The following is an 18,402-nucleotide window of genomic DNA, read 5'->3' as shown; positions in this document are numbered from 1 at the left end:
CGGGAGCGGATTTGTAATTTAAGTGGTCCCTTAGTATTTTTTAAGCAGTGCCGGTTTTAGTGTATAATAGCTGAAATGACTTGCATAGAGCTTTATTTTACTATAGCACCCCCTAGAGGCAAAACATGACAATATATTCGCAGCTGGGTGGCATATTGAACATTTATAGCAGTACAAACCGAGCACTTAGCCAGCCACAGAAAACGAAATGTCTCAAAACAAACAGAAGAACATTCAGGGTCGTCCAGTAACGTGCGCAACGTGTTCCTACACATCTCTTCAACAAAGGTTTCGAACTGCACCTGCATCACGTTTGGGACTTCAGATTTAGCAATCACTGATCGTTACTGTTGTAGTAGAGACAAAAATATATGTCACTCTGTTATCACCCCCATCAGAACTGTGGGAGTTTGTTACAGCACATGCAAGACACGGTCACACTTTTCTTGACAAACAAGAAGCCTTTATTTTATTTTTTAAGTGGAAAACAAAACCGCTGTTTCATTCATTATGATCCTGATTATGCACAATCAAGTATCTTAAGTGCACAATTTAAATCTAAGGTAATTGAGATAAGAATATAAGTTCAGAGAGTTAATGATTGATTTCCTGTATACACACACACAAGCCTTAAGAAAAAAAACCTTCACAATCCCACAAGTGTTGTGATATTGTTTCTGATTTAGAGGAGTTCAACTTAACATTCAATCTAATCAAACAGGAGAACAAAGTTTGAAAAATGTCTCCTGCAGAAACAAACCACAGCATAAAGGGAGGGGGGGGGGGTTGTTAGTCAAGCACAAACAGGTCTGCAGCCCCTCCTAAGGTGGAATCGTCCCACATTAAAGCCGTGTGTAAAGCACATAGACATGTCATCTGGAAGTAAATGTTTTTCTGCATAGGCTTTGCTGGAAAGAACCAAACTTTCCTGTAAATTGTACGTAAAATACTCTTCTGGGATTTTCTTCATCAAACCAGCCCTGAAGTTTGAGTTTGGGGCATTAATGGGACAGCGTAGTGTTTCAGGATTGTGGGGACGGAAGCAGCGGCCATGTGTCTGAATATACAATAATTAAATGCATTTTACAGTCTGAAAGAAGAAGCTGCTCACGCACATCAAAAGGAAGAGGTTCTACATTATTTCTTCTCACTACAGAGTGCAAACCAGATGCTTCACAACAGACCTTTGTGTGTTTGTGTGGTTTTTTTTTCTTTTTTTGGAGAAGACCAGCTCTTCCCACAAACCAACCCTCCCATTGTACATAAACCATTTCCCATTCAAATAAAATAAACATAAGAAAAATTAATGTAGTCAATACGGAATGTGAGGAAATTAAATCTGTGATTCAAACCTTTCGTTTGACAACAGAACAAAAACTGAGTCCTTCATGGCAGTTTAAGGGGGGTAAAGAAAGGTTTAAAAACAAAAGAAAGATGAAGACGAGTTTGTTGCTGTTCTCCTCTCCCTGTTGAAGGCAGAGCGAGAGGGTAATGGTGTGGTGAAGGACTGTGGGGGATGGATGGATGGAAGCTCCACCCTGTAAGTGGAGATAAGGAGCTGGGGTCTTTACATGCCATAGCCGAAGCCTGGCTGAGCTGCTGGTTGACCGTATCCTGCGGGCGCCTGGTAGCCGTAGCCATACGCTTGCTGAGGGGCCACAGGGACGCTTGGGCCTGCTGTCAGCATCAGCTGGGGTGTTCCTGCGAGCCGACACACAGAGGAAACTTTTCACACATGCACATTTGTTTTTGTTTCCTCGTTCAGATTTAAAAGCTTAGACTGGAAGCTGGTTTTGTTTTTATGTCATCAGAAGTATAACAACAAGTTAAAGCCAGGTTTTCAGGACCTTTCATGACTTAAAGAATTCACAGTGATTAAACCGAGTGACTACAGAAGACCCTGGAACCACAAAGTGAAAGACGAGAAAGCAAAGCGTTCTCCTGGATACTGATCACGATAAGTGGACGTTGATGTTACCGTAGACGATGGGTTGCGTCTCTGTTGCCTGCTCCTCCTCTTTCCTTACAGACTCTGAGGTTTCAAGTTTATCTACCTGCAAACAGAATACATGAATACATTTAGCAAAACGCTGAAACCCTTAAAAATGAAACTTACACGGTTCAAGGTCAGGAAAAAAAAAAAGTAGGGGTCAACACACGATCTCTTAACAATAACGGACTCTTGCAGCAGATGGTGCGAGCCCTCAGAGCCCCGAGCTCAACGATACGTGTCAATGTGGGATCACATGAACCCACAGAGGCAACTGAGAACTTCCAACTGCAATAAAAACGTTAATAAAGTGCCATATTTTGCATGATTTTAAAAATACAACCATTTATGACATCCTCAGTTACATTTAGTAGCAAAAGCAGTTGCCCTTTATTTCTTAATAGTCAACTAATGAAACGTGAATATCAGTAACGGCTTCTGCAGTCGAAAACAGCAGTCGTTGTTTTAACATCTTTTTTGGGCATAAATGCTGAGACTGGGGTTGCTATGATGGTCCAGTGTTTCCCTGCTTCTGCCTCACAGAGGCAGGAAATAAGTCTGTTCCTGTCAACCAGCAATATACATGAATACAAGTGAGAGCAGGAGGAACCTGTCTGAGCAGTGAGTCAGATAACTGCTAGCAGCAATATGCAGAATGGACTTCTACGGTCCAAAGGGGAAAGCAGCAGCAGCTGGATGCATGTTGTTTCTAAAACACAGCAATAAAGGCTTGCTCAGCAGTTTACTTCCACACCCCGTGTGCACATTCAGTTTGTCCATGCAGTGTAACAAACAGCAGCCCTTTAATTAAAAGCAGTGAGACCAAGCTGCTGAGTGTCTCATGCTGTATGTGTCACACTGCTGCAGCAGTAAGACGCAGCTTATTTAGAGGCGGAGCCAGGTTACTTCAGGTGCTTCCTATCGTTCAAAGCCTTGTGCATGAAGCCGGGCAAACCAACAGCCTGCAGGTTTGTATGAGCAAGACTTTGTTTTTGGTTAACACACATGCATCAAGTCCCAAGCATCAGAATGCAACACAAAAACCCAACAGTGTTACACAGCTGGAGGTAAATGCACTTTATAATTGTTGACGCGCCCAACTTCACAGGAATGCTTCAAATCACTGCGTCGACGCCACTGAACAACATACTGAATAATAAAACTTACATACTTACATGCTACGGCTATACCAAGTTTTGTATTACAGCCTATATGAATAGTTGCCCAACAATTACAAAACCAGTTTGACCGACTGATCAGTTTTTGAGTGCGCAAAGAGCATTAGAGCTAAAACCATGCACACTCCAGGCTGCAATCTCCTAAACTGAATGCTGATCAAACACAGAGCTTTAAACTGTCACCTGTTCCTTAACTGCATCAACCTGAAAGAGAAGAGGAGCAGCACAGAAGATGAACATTTAAAAAAAAACAAACTGGCAGAGGCGGCTGGAGATGCAAAGTAATCAGACAAAATTGTGCAAGTTTTATTTCACTGAGGATTCCTCGTGTGCCAACGTGTCCTCAGATCTTTTGAGTGACCATCTAACAGGAAACCTGAGAAGAGCCGACTCACCTTGCTGAGGTACTCCCTCATGACCTGAATGAAGTACGGCATAGAAAAGTCCATGATGTTGTGCCTCCAGGAGGTCTCCAGCACCACATCAGGTCGTAGCAGATCGTAGCAAGTGAACAGGCAGGCGGCAAAACACTCCTTCTTGTTCTCCTGCAGGAACCAGGACAGCAGCTCCTCTGCCAGCTCTGTGTCTTTGGATTCTGAAGCATACTGCATGGCATCCTGCAGAGCGAGAGGCAGCACACAGAGGGTCAGGAAGAGTGCAACACACCTGCTTACCTTAACCTGAGCACTCAAACGGAAGGGGCACCTTATAAAGCTTGTCCTTCTTGCAGAGCTCTACGCTCTGTTTCCAGCGGTTGTTGCCCTTAAACAGGTAGGCAGCGATTCTCCTGAACTCAATCAGCTCGTGCTTCTCCAAGCGCTGGGCCAGTGAGATGTTGTCAAAGTTATCGTAGGCATCTATTGATGTTCTCAGTGCCTAGCAGGAGTACGCAGAAAATGAAAGCGTGAGGTGGGTATTTTTGAAATAGCAGAACATTGAACTAAATCCACAGTTACTCACCTGATAGTCCTCCTCTGTGATGAAGAGGTTGTTAAGTGCTTCGTTGACCGATTTGTTGTTGTGGTTCTGTACTGACCGTAGGTACGGTTTGACCAGAGGCAGCTGTTTCACCTGTTAACACACAAGTGCGCTCAGTGCTCAGCCCAGTTTGAACCACAGAGGAAACCAGCCTGATGCATCTGAATCATTATGACATGGAACAACATGTACCTTGGTGAAGAAGTTGACGGCGCGTGAGTGGTCCAGTCTGGGGGAAAGCACTATAAGCAAATCGTTCAGTAACAATGGTTTGAACTCCAGATAGAACTGGATGGCTTTGTAATACAGCTCCACGTTGGCCACCTACAGCACACACAGAAGCAAAGAAATGATTTCGTGCTTCTAAACAAATCTGTTAATAAAAACAAAACACTGCATTAGGAGATAAATGCATTGGCTTCTGTTTTTTGCAGACTGCGACTCGTACCAGACCAGCCAAGATTTCACTGCTACATTAATGTGACACAAACGGTCAACGTTGTGCATCCTTGTTGGGAAGAAAAAAAAAAAAAACAAGTCGTGATTGTGATATCCAATTAAACTGTACCTTGGTGATGATGTCTTTGAACTGGCCCTCCTTCCAGGCATCTGTCGGGTGGTTCATCATGGTGATGATGGCGTTGTCGTACTCCTCGTATTTGTCATACAGGAAGACAAGTTCGGCCCACAGGTGAGCCTGCTCTGCTGCTCTCAGGACCTTTGGGATGTTAACTCTTGACCAGAAGAGCTCCAGATGCTCCCTCATCTTCTGGGGCTTGAACTTGGAATAGAGAATGGCCAGCTCTGTGAACATCCCCATGTGAGCACGCTCCAGGCCCAGGGCGGCCTCCAGCATGGTAATCAACTCCTCAAAGTAACCACGGTCCTGAGAGAGAACAACAGCGATGGGAGGTCGTCAAATGTTTGCTCATTTTTGGGCTAAGCTACGAGAGCTGCACACCTCAAAATCATTATGCCAGATTTCAAACTTCTGAATTGATTTTAAGGACAATAATGCTTCTCATCGATCTCTTACTTGGTAGTAGTTAATCAGCTCCTCCAGCTCATCGGCGTGCACTACGATATGGAGACCACACATCTGCGCCAGTCTGAACTCCTGTCCATCCACACAGGCGAAGCACACCTCTTTCCAGGTGCGGGTGCTGTTGGCCTTACGGGCGCCGTCCACAGCAGCCTGGTACTCTCCGAGGTGCACCAGGGTTGAAGCCAGACGACCAAAGTTGGAAACGTTGTTGTACAACAGTTTAGCGGCCTCATACATTTTCTCATCATAGCAGCGGTCACCAACCTAAAGCAAATAAAAAGTACAATAAACATTATTTCATCGATGACCCGTCGGCTCGTCAGAGCGTGAGTGACTCTGCGTGAGAGTGAGCTCAACCTGTTGGATGTGAGCATTATTGGGCCCATTGATGAACTCCTCAAGTTCAGCAAGGCGGTTGGTTTTGGCCAAAGCAAAGATCAGCTCTGTCTCTACGTAGGATTCGCGGGCCTTCTTACGAGCCATCTGCAGGAATTTGACCAAGTCCTCCCAGTTACCTGCAACATATTTACATTAATGAGGCTGTTGCTCTGTTTTCACAGTAAACCTTTCATATCTGCTGCACAAGCAAAGCTACTGCACAGGCTGCCATCTAAGACAACACAGTCGATGTAATTGATTGATTGATTAATTAATTGCTTTCAATTAAAGTGGCACGAGCACACAACTAACAGCCTTCACTAAAACCTGCTCTAATTTAGTGAGACCATTCTGCGTACCACTCGTATCAGCAGCCTGTACCACCTCCATGTATGCAGAGGGGTCGTCAGCCTTGATGTAGGAATCAATGGCTTCCTTAACAAGGCCCTTCTGCAGCTGAGCCTTGGCCAGCTGGCTCCACACAGCGGGCTCATTGCAGCGCTCTGCAAACTCATAGGCTCGGTCCAAGTTGCCAATATGCTCGATCAGCACCTGTGGGGCAGGAGGCAGACAGGAAGTATTATCAAACCTTCTTCAGGTAATACGATTATTTGTCCAAGTGTCGAGAAAATAAGAACAGACCTGCACAGCAGAGGTGTTGACATCAAACTTTTTAAAGATGGCAAAGGCCTCCTCAAAGAGCTCATTACTGATGGCAATGTTTGCGATGTCAGGGGCATCATAGTTATCTAGCCTGCTGATATATTCCATCACTCGAGTACGGTCAGCCTTGATGGCCGTCAAGATCAACAGGTTCTGCAGATTTCTGTGGGAGAAAGAAAAAGATCAGGATTTCTGTGCAGTTTTAAAATAACTCTGGATGAACAGTACAGCACTACAGCACCTGTGTTCACTGAAGACTGAGTTATCCAACACAATCTTCTCCAGCAGCTCAATGAGCTCGTTGGGCAAGTCAGCAGTCATGAAAGCCTTGACTGTGACCGAAACCTCCTCTGGGTCCTGGGTTTCTGACAGTGCTGTCTGCACCACCTGACAGCACAAAGTAAGTAAGTTTAGAGAAGCAGTGCTGGCGGGCAGGGGGATTAAAAACCCACAGAACTTGTGTGCGTACCTGATCAATAAGTGGTCGCCTGTAGGGATTGGTCTCCAGCAGCACGCTGGCCCACAGGTCAGGGTCTCTGCGTCGTACAAGGTAGCGAGACAAGCTTTTGAAGAGGGAGTTCTCATTGCAGACCTGACAGAAGAAAGAAAGAATTACAGTGCTTTGTGCTACAGTTAAGTTCACAACAACAGAACTGGATTGGCTGAAACTTGGACTGGTGGCATCAAATCGTCTTGCTCACATTGATCAGCTCCTGGTCACACTGTCCTCTCTCATAAGCTACACATGCCAAATGGGGGTCTCTCTTCTCACAGTACTTTCCCACCACACGGCTGTCATAGTAAGGGTTTTCCCTCAGGAAGCGTTCAGGGTTGTTGTTGCTGTCAATGTAGATCTTGGCCAGAGCATTGTGGGTTGCTGGCTCTTCACAGCCTTCATGGATACGAGACTCGAGCCAGGGCAGGAGCAGCTTCAGCCTGCAAGGACAGCGGACGTCAGAACTATCCCTGGCTACGTATACAGCTTTGACGCTTGGGTCAAATCTAGTTTCAGTAAGCTGTAAACGATGAGCAATACAATTATACAAATATAAATCATATATATGTATATATAAATTTTTATTTCAAATGATTAAAAAAGGTTTTTTGACAAAAGCCAGCTCCAAAAGAAGCCGTAAACATCTGCATCACAGTTTCCCTCCTGATATTCACTCGTTAACGTCCATACAGCTCCCTGAATTACACTGAAGAATAAGTGTCAGGTAAAAATTTATTATGTTTTAGAAAATAACATAAGTTGAATGTGTGCAGCACCTGTTCCTCTTTTCCACCTCAGCGACCAGTTCATCCGTGGAAAACTGTCCTCTGACAACCAGGATCAGACTCTTGATGACATCCTCAGAGCAGTCCACATCTAAGAGGCCACCAACCACCACAGGCAGACGGCTCGGATTTACCTAAGCAAAGGTTTCACAATAAATCTCTCCTTGATCTGTGAATGAACCGTGCTCTGAAAACTAAATGTCTCTGTGTTGACTCTTACCTTCTGAACATAGATCTCAATGTATTTCTGCAGGTTGTTGCGGTACAGGTAGAGGACCAGGTCGTGGACAAAGTCGAAACGGTCACAGACGATGATGAGTGGGAGCTGGTCAGTTAGTTTGGCTTCCTGTGCATCACAGTAATGGGGAAGAGAGTGTAGTCAGTGAATCCGTACACAGTCGAATGTTTAGATTGGTTTGGTTTCTGCCCTCTATAATTATAATCACCAAAAAATGTCTGTTATTTAAAAGTATCAGGACTTAATCAGTTAAAAAAACCACATAGAAACAAAATCAAGCGTCTTGGCTTTGTTAGCTAGGGAGGCTAAAGGGATGGTCACACTATTGAAAACAAAGTGTGTGCATCGCACTAAAGAACAATAAACTTCCTTCATACTAATAAGCAGAGATGCCAGTTCTCACTAAGCAGTACTGACACACTGCTGCCATCCACAGGATTTAAAAAACAAAACTGGGATTGTGCATCTTGACACGACTATCCAACAACATGCTGCACTAGAAAAAAAGCTCCTTACAAGATTACACACAACACAAACCAACACTTTCTGTGTTTAAATGTGAAGTAAAGGAGCCTAACACGGTCACCGTTACCTGCACACACAAGAGCCAATGAATGACTACGACTACGTAAAGTTAATAGATCAGTGGCTACACATAGATACACCCCAGCAGGTGTATGGACTGTGGTGTATAAACATATACGCCTCCATACAAATCCCAGTTTCAATCATGTGTCTGAAAATAATGGGAAAGGGGTGAAAGAAAAGCAGGGAATGAATCCTGCACTGTGGGGAGGAACAGATTTACCTGATACATGTCCTGCCATTCCAAAGACAAAAGAGGAAAAGGACAAAAGATAATTGACTGCCATCAGGACTGCTGGTTGAACAATTTGCAACAAATACAGGTAAACTGTTGATGTGTGCAGCTTGGCTTTTCTATAAAATATAAAGACAGACTAAGCACTGTAAGCAACGTCTGATTATAAAATAGAGATTTCAGGAGAGTTTAAACTTTTGATCAACCCAACATTAAATTCATAAAACTACTGATAAAGTTCTGACAGCGTTACAGGTTACAAACAAGCACCAGTAGGAACCAACTGAGAAATAACGGGCGAGGGTAAAAGAATAACAAAAATTAAAAGAGTCAAAGTCATGAAAGCTGCTTGTGTCAGTGTTTGATCGCTCCAGTCATCCCTGTCACTACCTTGAGGAAGTTCTTGACACGCTCAGGATCGTAGCAGTTGCTCTCTCTGCAGATCCTTTCCACCTCTTTGATCTGGCCCGTCTTGCAGGCAGCTTGGATGTATTTGAAGTGAACTTCAGGGTCCTGACTGAAGTTTACAATAGAGCCCAGGAAATAGAACAAACCTGAGGGGAACACACAGTTAAAATTAAGCTTCAAATGGGATCCATGTGGATAGGGACATTGCTGACATTAAAATATTGTTCTTCCCCAATTAGTTTACCTATTAGTACCTACTCAGATCGTCTCGTTTTCCCTGATAATCGAGTACCATCTAAAACGCTTGTCCCTTATTACTGGGTTTCAAAAATGGCAATTTTGATGTTGGTGAAGGAGATGCTTTCATGACTCATTGTGTAATGCCACTGACTAGCCAAGCAGTGGCATGTAGTCTGCTGACGTCACACATTCAGATTGCTTGGAACCCCGGTCAAGTAGGTATTAAAGAAGTACCTGGTAGCAGGTACTACCATCTAATGGAAAACCCTAAAAACCATGTTGAGCAGTAGGTACAAGTGAGCTATTTGTATTGGCTGGATTATGGATTACTGATATAATAAAGAATGTTAAGAATGAATTTTTATGTCTCACCTTCAAAGCTCTTGAAGGACTCAAAGAGTTCAGTGAGAGCCTGTGTGGTGAGCTGTTCATGGTACTTGGACGCCACCTGGACGCAGATCTGCAGGTTCTGGCGGATGTTAGCTGAGAGCATGGCCCTGAGGCACTCCAGAGAATCTTCCACTGACAACGAGCCAAAGTAGTTCACCAACCACTGGAGGTTGTGTGGGGGGGAAAAAGTTCATTCAGAGGCTGTACAATCTACAACAAGCAATGACACATTTGCCAGATGGGAAAACACTTTGACTGTGTAGATAGGAAAGCCTACCTCTGGGTTGAGCAGGTGTGTGTGCACCACAGCACGCTTGATGTCATACAGGTCAGTGTAGTGCTCGAGTGCTCTTTGCAGGAGTCCAGCTTTCTCACACAGCTGGGCAATGTGGGCACGATCATAGTTGGTGAACATCTGGTTGCCCAGGATTGCATCAGCAACCTACACCATGAGACGAATCATTAGAAAACAGTGATTCATGCTTAACAAATGGATTCATTTCATTTATTCAAGTGTGTGCATATTGGTCTACCTGTGGTGCATGCATGAGGTTCATCTCCAGCAGGCGAGTCTGGAGAGGTCCTTCTGAGGGTCTGTTGTTTTTCAGGGCATCCAGAAGGAATGATGTGCACTGCTGAATCAGGTTGTACTCCATAAACACATCCACAATCTGGACAAAAACAGAACCACAGGTAAGAAATAAACCAAAAATTAGACTACACTTGTACAGCTGAGAAGTATTAAAAAAAACAACAAAAAAGGCCTGTTTATATCAAATATGGTAGCACTTATTTACTGCAGCTTTTACCTTTGATATAAACCCAACATTCTTGTCAGCAGTCTAATGTTCGGCACCACTTAAAGGATTAAATGTGAGGAATGCAGCCCACACAGTTCTCTAAAGCTTTTAGACAAGTTGCAATGACAAGTGAAAGTTGTCTGAATACAGTAACTGTTTAAAAAAAAAAAAGCCTGCCTGTGATGCAATGATTTGTGTTCCTATCAGCTGCTCTGTTGCACTTTAGGAACACGAGCTGTGTCAGCGGTTGACATTTGCAGCACGGAGGTTATGCACAGGCAGGAAGTAAAGGAAGAGGTGAATTTCCTTTATACCATGTGAAAGGCAAGATTTAGAAACATAAACGTGTGCTCAAACTTGTTCAGTGTTTTCCACCATTACAAACTAGTATATTATATACTTATTAGGGATGGACCGATCGATATTACGTATCGCTCCGATACTGACCTAAATTACTGGATCGGATATCGAAGAGAAATAAAAAAATGTAGCCCGATCCATTAAATATCAAAAAGCACCTCACAAAACTTGCGACACGGCGTAACTCGGCTCATAACCGTAGCACGTCGGACCAGTACACGTCATGTGATAGAGCGGCTGTGGCGTGAGACCTGTCGGCGGTCTGGTTGAGCATTTAGAGCCTCGCTACCAAACCAGCATTTCATCTCTGAGGAAGGTATCCCAGAGAGAAGTAAAGCAAGTGTGTAAGTTCATCTCTGAATGTTTGTAAAGCATTCCCGATATATGGAGCGACTGCCTCTCTCTCTCCTTCAATCATGAAACTGATCAATGATCAGCTGATCGGCTTTTCTGTCGCGAGTCCGTCTCTCGTTTGTTTTTGGCCCACTTTGCACCAGAAAGAGGAAACCAGCAGCTGAACAACAGCAGCACATTGAAGCTTGATCAGCTGTTGTTAGACTGTATTTAATATTACTTTCTACACCAGGATCTTTTTCTACACAGCTGACGTAACTGTGCAGGGGCGGATCTAGCAAAGTTTAGCCAGGGGGGCCGATAGGGCATGAACAGGGAAAAGGGCACAAAGACATACTTTTCTTTCTTATTCTTATTATCTGAATCTTACACCCAAAGTTTTAATCTGATGTAAATGTATAGAAGTCCATTACTGTATATAGTAACTGTTAAGTCTAATATACCCTAGTAAGCTATAGTACTTTTTCCTTTGGGAACCATCTGTGCAGTCTGCAGCTCTGTAGAAGGAAGATGTTGAATCTATTTAATTATTGTAGAAAAAGAATTTATTTCTGTGCTTTTTATTTTTAAACACGTGCATTAAATTATGGTTGATTACGTCGATTAAGTATCATGAGGCGGAGGGTGGGGGGTGGTTTCCTATTATTAGTTTGGTTGCTTAATATTTCTGCTAAATACTCTTTAAAATACCAGAATAGGGAGGATGGTGCAGGTTTAAGTTTATTAGCTCATTATTGCTGAACTATGAAATATTTTGGGTGCAGTGTACTTTTTGCATACAGGTTTAACAGAATAGCTTTAGTGGGGTTTTTAAACTTGAGTATGAACAAAATATAAAAAAAAAACAAAAACAGTTTTATTGATTAAAAAAAACACTATATCAGAGTCATATCGGTATCGGCAGATATGCAAAATTAATGATATCGGTATTGGACATAAAAAAGTGGTGTCGTGCCATCTCTAATACTTATGCTCAATAAACTTATTCAGTGTTTTCCACACTGAAGTAGGCAGGCATAAGTATATGACACAATAATAAACACCAAATAGTTTTGTTTTTTTTTAGTTGTCATTTCTGCCTAACAGAATGATGACATCCTTTTCAATTTACTACTGAAACACCTGTGCCTTTATTTTGAAAGTTCAGCTAATGCTACCCAGCTACCCTTCTTGTCCTGCACTCCTTGCTGTGTGGCCGGGTTGTTGTTGTAGTGGTCCTCAATGTCTTTCTCAGGCCATCCCAGAGAGGCTCTGGTTCTGTGGCCAAATACAGCTAACTCCACCTTCTTGAACTGCAGCTGGTGACAGCAGTCCTTGTTGCTCTGTTGCTAGCTAGAGAAACACTGACCAGAACCTGCGGCAGCCAGAGAACTGCTTAATGTGCCCCTAACACTGAGATCATGGAGGCTCCAGAGCACAACAACGACTATTGTCCTTTGTATTTGTTACCAAGTACTTGACAAATAAACATGAAAACAACATGAAGCGTGTTTTATTCATTCACTCACTTAAGAAAGCGCATGCTTCTCTAACTTCACACATATACGGTTTGCAGCCATGCCTACTGCAAATAAAGTCTGCATTGTAACTGTTGTAGCTGTAAACTCATTCTGCACTTAAATTCTATTTGTTTACATTCTGGGACAATTTCAGGCTGACTTGTTAATCACAGAGAAAGTGATAATTAAGTGACCTCAAGGTCACATAACACAATTTCAAAATAAAATAATAACTCTGTTGGACTACTGTATCAAAAATAAAAACATACTGCATCACTACATATCCTTCATATCCTACCTGTGTAATGTCAGCCAGTGGCTCTTCATCTTGGACTAGCATCTGTGCGAACTGCAGGCCCTGTTCTGGATTGATCCGCATCACATTCCTGAGCAGAAAGATCCAGTCTGGTGTGTAGCCGACCTGGAACAAAGAAAGAAAATGCTACAATAACCAACAAGCTCTCTCCACCCCACTTAATGGTCAGAACCAATTTCATTAAACTAGATTAAAAAATAAATAAAATCCAGAGTACAGATAATTAAAAGTAATGGCCAAGTGCAATCTTAGACATACCTTTTTGGCGTACAGGACAATCTTAGGAAACTGACCAGTCTCTGCAAAGCACTGAATGACCTTGTTGGGAACGTTGGCCCTCAGGTACACACTGAGAGCCAAGGTAGGATCCACCGCCTTCACCAAGTCACCCAGTTCTTCAGAACACTCCAACTGGAATACACAAGAAGCATCAGACGTTTAAGAGAGACAATTATGGAAAAAAACAACAACAACCAAAAAAAACCATTGTTTAAATGCAAATAATAAGTGTATGACAATAAAATAATCTTAACACAGTTTCAGTAAAAGGACTAGATGTTACAATCCCTGACAATGCACTGCTTCAAATAAAGTCTTGAGGGATGGCTAAGGAAAGGCAGAAACTTTACCAGCGGGACACACTGTTGTGTGCCTTCACAGGCTGTTTCGGTCTTTTATCACAAGCTGTTCTGCCGGATTTTAGTTTCTTTTTTCCTTCCTTGGTTAGGTTTAGGGATTAGAGATCTGATCTAGATTATAGTATTAACACTTTGATGGACTCTTGATGGACTTCTCTAAGACTGTTGGGATTGGTTCTCCACTGATATAGAAAATATAGCAAATATTAAGTGAATGAAAATCAACTCAAATGCATAATTCACTTTTTTCTTAACCATGGAGAATTTGTAGATTCAAAGTTTCTGAAGGGGACTTCCTAAATTCCTTGCATATCACGTGATCCTGCTTGATCCAAGATAACAGGCAAGTTGTGTAAACATAACAGGCAGCTCAGGAAGAGCGACTTCCTGCGAGCTGGCGCTTAGATGGATGTACAGTACCTTGTCTTCCTTCAACCACTTTTCCAAAAGCTGCTTTCGCCCCTGCTGGAGGACAGGCCTGCAAAGCTCCAGGGACTCAAACTTATTGAGCTGACCCTGGTCTAACAGGATACCAAAGTACTGCAGCAAGGGGGAGGTTTGGCCAGGCTGAGTGGGAACACTCTGGAAACGACGGATGGTATCTGGAGTGCGCAGGATGCCCTGAGTGAAGAAATGTCAGCAGAATATGAGAAAAGCCATAAAGCAATGATAAAAGACAAAACGGGCAGTAAAAGACCATGGAAGTCACTAATGTACCTTTGGTGCATTAGCAGCAACCTTGGCGGCCTCGGAGTAGTTGCCAGCAGCAAACAGGTTGTTGAACTTGCGTGCAAACAGCTCTTCGGCTCCCGTGAGGTTGTTGCGGACAGCTAAGCGGAGAGCCAGATCTGGATTCTGCAGCACGTTGGTGATGTAGGGAATGATGTTTTCCTCTTCCACACAGACAGACAGAACCTGTGCCACAGGAAAAGACATTTTTAAAGTCAAAGTCAATCTGTGAAGTTTATGTCAGGCATGTGGAACAGATTCACAGATTTGGTCAAATACACAATGAAACGTTGATTGGAAAAACAGTCTTTTGTACTTTAACTCATCTTAGATACATTATGACCACAGAGGCATGATTCAATACACTTTTGTCAGGTAACCAAAAATAAATAAATCAGTAGTCAAGATGTTAAATTTAAGTATGTGCAATGAAATTAAACTCAGTCTAGCACTGGGATATGGGTGCTGAATGCAAATGTTATTTTAGTGGCTCAGTGTAACACAGGGGTTGTGTGTGAAGTCTGGCAACTACTCAAGCAGGATCACTTACTATAATGTTACTGGACTAAATGGAAGTAATCTGGAAATGTAAATACATGTAAATAAACAAAAGAGGAAAAGGAGTTTAACAAAAGGTTTCCTAGTGTTCATCCTGTGTTCTGCTCAGTGCGCACTACATGTGTCCAGAGGAGAGTATGCTTGTAGAGGCTGATATTAAAGTCCGATAATTACCATCATGAGGGAGACCAGCCTGCACACTAAGCCCAGGGTGGCCTAACATTTTGTTCCTAAATGCTAGGAAAAAAATATCAAGTATCAAGTGATAAACCTAGTTGAGACAGATCCACCAAGAACAAATAGCAAAGCTCATTTCAGGCAGACACTACCGAGAGGATCTACACTGACAGAGAGCACCAGGATGTGCTTCCCACTCTGCATCACACGCTGATGGGACATGGGCCTTTTTCCACCCGTACTCTGTCATTTAAATTCTCCATGTTACCTCCTCCACCCCTGTCGGGTTTCTGTGCAGCAGTTCAGTGCTACACCTATAATCAATGCATGTCACTGACAGGCCAGGATACTCTCCTCATGCACTCACTGATTTTACATTCATGAGCTCAATATCTTAGCACTGTATGATAATGTAATGTTTTCCCACCTGAAATGTTTACGAGGTAATAATGATGTTTTTCTACTCCCCGACATTTCCATAAAAATATGGTTATGTTGATTTAACCGCCCCTGGTGAACGTTATGCTGCTAGTCTAGTTGAGACCAATTTTCCTTTCACCTGGCTACTTGATAGAAGTATATAGCACTGGAGTAATTTATTACTCAGTATCCAATTACTAATTTTGCTGGTAACCAACCCAGTTAACCAGAATCAGTAAGTGGCGCAGACAGCGGCCTATTCTCTCTCAGATCACTGTCTCTGTGTGCTTGTGACACACACACACACACACACACACACAAGCACACACGCGCACACACACACACACACACACACACACACTGCTCTGGCAGACTGTGAGATCTGTCACAGTCTGAGATCAGCTTTCCTCTCTGCGCTCAATTATTCATGTGGTGTGTGGCCTGGCTGGATCATTATTCATCAGCTAGCTGTATCCAGTTCTCTTCTCTGGTTCTGCTTCAGAAAAGCAGTAAGACGCAACAGTCGCTGCTTTCTGTTTGTGAAACACTACACCTTGGATTATTTATAATGACTCCTGGCAAAGTGAACCTGCCTGATGACAACAGACAAACAAAGAGATGCTGCTGTCAGCTGATGTTTGTTGTTGCCCAGCGTCATATTTGCTGGATATTACTAGGACTAGAGATGAAACAAGATTTAAATAGTAAAATTGAACTATAAATTAAGATATTACGATATATTATATACAGATTTTTAGGAAACTGAGTGGAAAATATACGGTTGCACGTTCCGTTTCGACATGAACAAGACAGCAACTCCAGGCATCACTTTAATTTCCATGAGCAGTTAGAATTAGCACATCGTGACATTCTTACCTGCCCCTTCCTGTTGACCCCAATGATGCCTGAGGTGGCCTCATGTGGAGCGGTGACAAAGATGGTCTCTCCACTGATGCGGTTCATGTAGATGCAGGTGCCAGTCTCCAAGTCATAGAGATGGATGTAGCCATATTTGGTAATCAGGAAAACCACATTGTGCTTTGAGCTTATCTGTCAAAAACCAATTTAGTGATGTTACATAAAGCTGTGCATTGCTATCTGAAACATCACCAAAACAGTACCTACTCAAAGTGTATTTCTGAGTTCAGTGAGAGGTCAGGGACGTCTACAGAAATCAGAGACTTGCTTTTGAAAGTGTGGGTTTCATGTGTGTAAGATACACGGATGACCAGCCATGATGAAAAATATGGGCCTACCAGCAAATAAGATGACATTTAGCAACCATAGTGGCTGATGTTTGTTGTACATCACTATGTGGTGGACAAGTGGTCTGGTGTTTAAGCACCCGGAGACAACTGTTATTGTGATTTGGCGCTCTATAAAGTTATTCTAACAGAGATTTCCTTGTCAGTAAAAGAAATTATGAACAATTAAAAAACAAAAACATCACCACACATCAGCCAAACTGGTCTTTTAAAAGACTGATAAACTGCAGTTTTGCCAACCTAGTACTACCTTTCATGCTACTGATGTCACACAAACATACCTGCATGGCTACAGGGAAGTCATTCTGGGCTTCTGGAGGGAAGAAGACATCCACTGCTTTCTTAGGAAATGGCTGGTTACCAGTTGGTGGGGTTCCCACTTCAATGATGTGCAACTATGATGAGGACAAAACATTTGTAAGAAAACCATACGAGAGAAATCACTTTTCACAATTATGTTTGTAAAAACCAGTCACCTTCCCTCCAGCCTGGCCTCTGACAGCAAAGCAGAACAGAGTTGACTCTTCTGCATTCCCTTCTATCTTAAACTGGGCGAAGCTGGCAGCATGGCCTTCAATGGGCTGAGAAACTTTTCTCTCAACAGAGTACAGCTGCATGGCTCCCACCACTCGATTTTGCTGAAAGGAAAAACAACCCCCCCAGAATGAAAGATATAAACATGCATAAGGTAATTATGACCGCATATTCCTTGTGACTGACATGCTTCGACCATAGATTACGAACCTTGGCTTTGTTTTTTGTTAAACCAGAACACATGCAGAACAAACTACCTGAGCGGAGATGCCGATGAGCAGGAGCCACTTCTGCTTGGCATCAGTGCGGTAGTTGATGATCTGGCAGCCTGCCAGGCTAGAGTGCCGGTCAAAGACTTTCACGGGCTGTGAGTCACCCTCCATGCTCCAATGGTAGACGGCATTGTCAGTCACAAGTGCAACTGTGTTAAGAGAGATCCACTTCCAAAAGGTAACATCGTCGGTCATGGTGTGCGCCTTCATCTTGCTCTTCATCTCAATGTTAAAGATCTGAAGAGTTTTGGCAGCTACAAGGGGGAGAAACAGGGCAGGAACCAGGCCACAGGAGAATGTTATAGCTCACGATAAGAGCGAGTCCGTGCACACAGAGAGACGCACACAAAAACCTCCCATAGGAAAAGAAGCACACCATTTCTTTTTTAAAGAGACAAGAAATTTGAAATGTTGTTTTGATGGCACAGAGGTCATCAAGCAACAATGCCACAACTGATAAGATGAAAAACATCGAACAAGCTGCATTTTGCAATTTTTGTCATATGAAGTGTAGTGAGAGAAAAAAAAAGGAGAATGTGAATTTATTTCCAGAATACAAAAGGTGCGATAGGCTCGACGTGAACTTAAGTGCATACAAATTCATAATTTAAACCAAATGGTGCATCAATGTAGGAAGCCAATAAAAACACTTCTGCTTACTGCCACTGACTGCATGAAGAATTATCAACATGAATACAATTATTGAGAAAGCTCATTTTCCACGTGTGACAAAATTAATGAAGGATTAGAGGTGCCGACTGTCACCGAATGGTTCGATACATGCCTACCTCTTTCTTAGTACAAGTCATTCTAGATTAGAGGACACAGACTAGTGAGTACGGTGTTGTGAATATTAAATAGTGTGCTAAAA

At 42.9% G+C, this 18,402-nt stretch overlaps 1 protein-coding gene across 2 annotated transcripts in view; it reads right to left on the bottom strand.

Annotated features, from left to right (window-relative positions):
- Positions 1 to 439: 439 nt before the first annotated feature.
- The window catches only part of cltca (clathrin, heavy chain a (Hc)), a 32,409-nt gene continuing 14,446 nt past the window's right edge, over positions 440 to 18,402 (bottom strand). For both annotated transcript variants that reach the window (XM_005740337.1, XM_005740338.1), the window contains 28 exons: positions 17,517 to 17,785; positions 17,202 to 17,363; positions 17,007 to 17,120; positions 16,337 to 16,510; positions 14,294 to 14,491; positions 13,997 to 14,197; positions 13,197 to 13,349; positions 12,921 to 13,043; positions 10,143 to 10,280; positions 9,887 to 10,051; positions 9,592 to 9,772; positions 8,962 to 9,125; positions 7,734 to 7,859; positions 7,505 to 7,647; positions 6,934 to 7,168; positions 6,702 to 6,824; positions 6,474 to 6,619; positions 6,212 to 6,395; positions 5,929 to 6,121; positions 5,549 to 5,706; positions 5,183 to 5,455; positions 4,715 to 5,032; positions 4,339 to 4,470; positions 4,129 to 4,239; positions 3,874 to 4,044; positions 3,564 to 3,785; positions 1,979 to 2,054; positions 440 to 1,701 (listed from right to left, as the gene is read on the bottom strand). In XM_005740337.1, the coding sequence (XP_005740394.1) occupies positions 1,568 to 1,701; positions 1,979 to 2,054; positions 3,564 to 3,785; positions 3,874 to 4,044; positions 4,129 to 4,239; positions 4,339 to 4,470; positions 4,715 to 5,032; positions 5,183 to 5,455; positions 5,549 to 5,706; positions 5,929 to 6,121; positions 6,212 to 6,395; positions 6,474 to 6,619; positions 6,702 to 6,824; positions 6,934 to 7,168; positions 7,505 to 7,647; positions 7,734 to 7,859; positions 8,962 to 9,125; positions 9,592 to 9,772; positions 9,887 to 10,051; positions 10,143 to 10,280; positions 12,921 to 13,043; positions 13,197 to 13,349; positions 13,997 to 14,197; positions 14,294 to 14,491; positions 16,337 to 16,510; positions 17,007 to 17,120; positions 17,202 to 17,363; positions 17,517 to 17,785 (4,787 nt within the window). In that variant the 3' untranslated portion in view covers positions 440 to 1,567. The remainder of the gene's footprint in view (positions 1,702 to 1,978; positions 2,055 to 3,563; positions 3,786 to 3,873; positions 4,045 to 4,128; positions 4,240 to 4,338; positions 4,471 to 4,714; positions 5,033 to 5,182; positions 5,456 to 5,548; positions 5,707 to 5,928; positions 6,122 to 6,211; positions 6,396 to 6,473; positions 6,620 to 6,701; positions 6,825 to 6,933; positions 7,169 to 7,504; positions 7,648 to 7,733; positions 7,860 to 8,961; positions 9,126 to 9,591; positions 9,773 to 9,886; positions 10,052 to 10,142; positions 10,281 to 12,920; positions 13,044 to 13,196; positions 13,350 to 13,996; positions 14,198 to 14,293; positions 14,492 to 16,336; positions 16,511 to 17,006; positions 17,121 to 17,201; positions 17,364 to 17,516; positions 17,786 to 18,402) is intronic.

This window comes from Pundamilia nyererei, unplaced genomic scaffold (genome assembly GCF_000239375.1).
Source record: "Pundamilia nyererei isolate P.nyererei 1_Seehausen unplaced genomic scaffold, PunNye1.0 scaffold00099, whole genome shotgun sequence".
Lineage (NCBI taxonomy): Eukaryota > Metazoa > Chordata > Actinopteri > Cichliformes > Cichlidae > Pundamilia > Pundamilia nyererei.
Note: the sequence above shows the minus strand (reverse complement) of the source record. Positions and strands in the feature narration are given on the sequence as shown.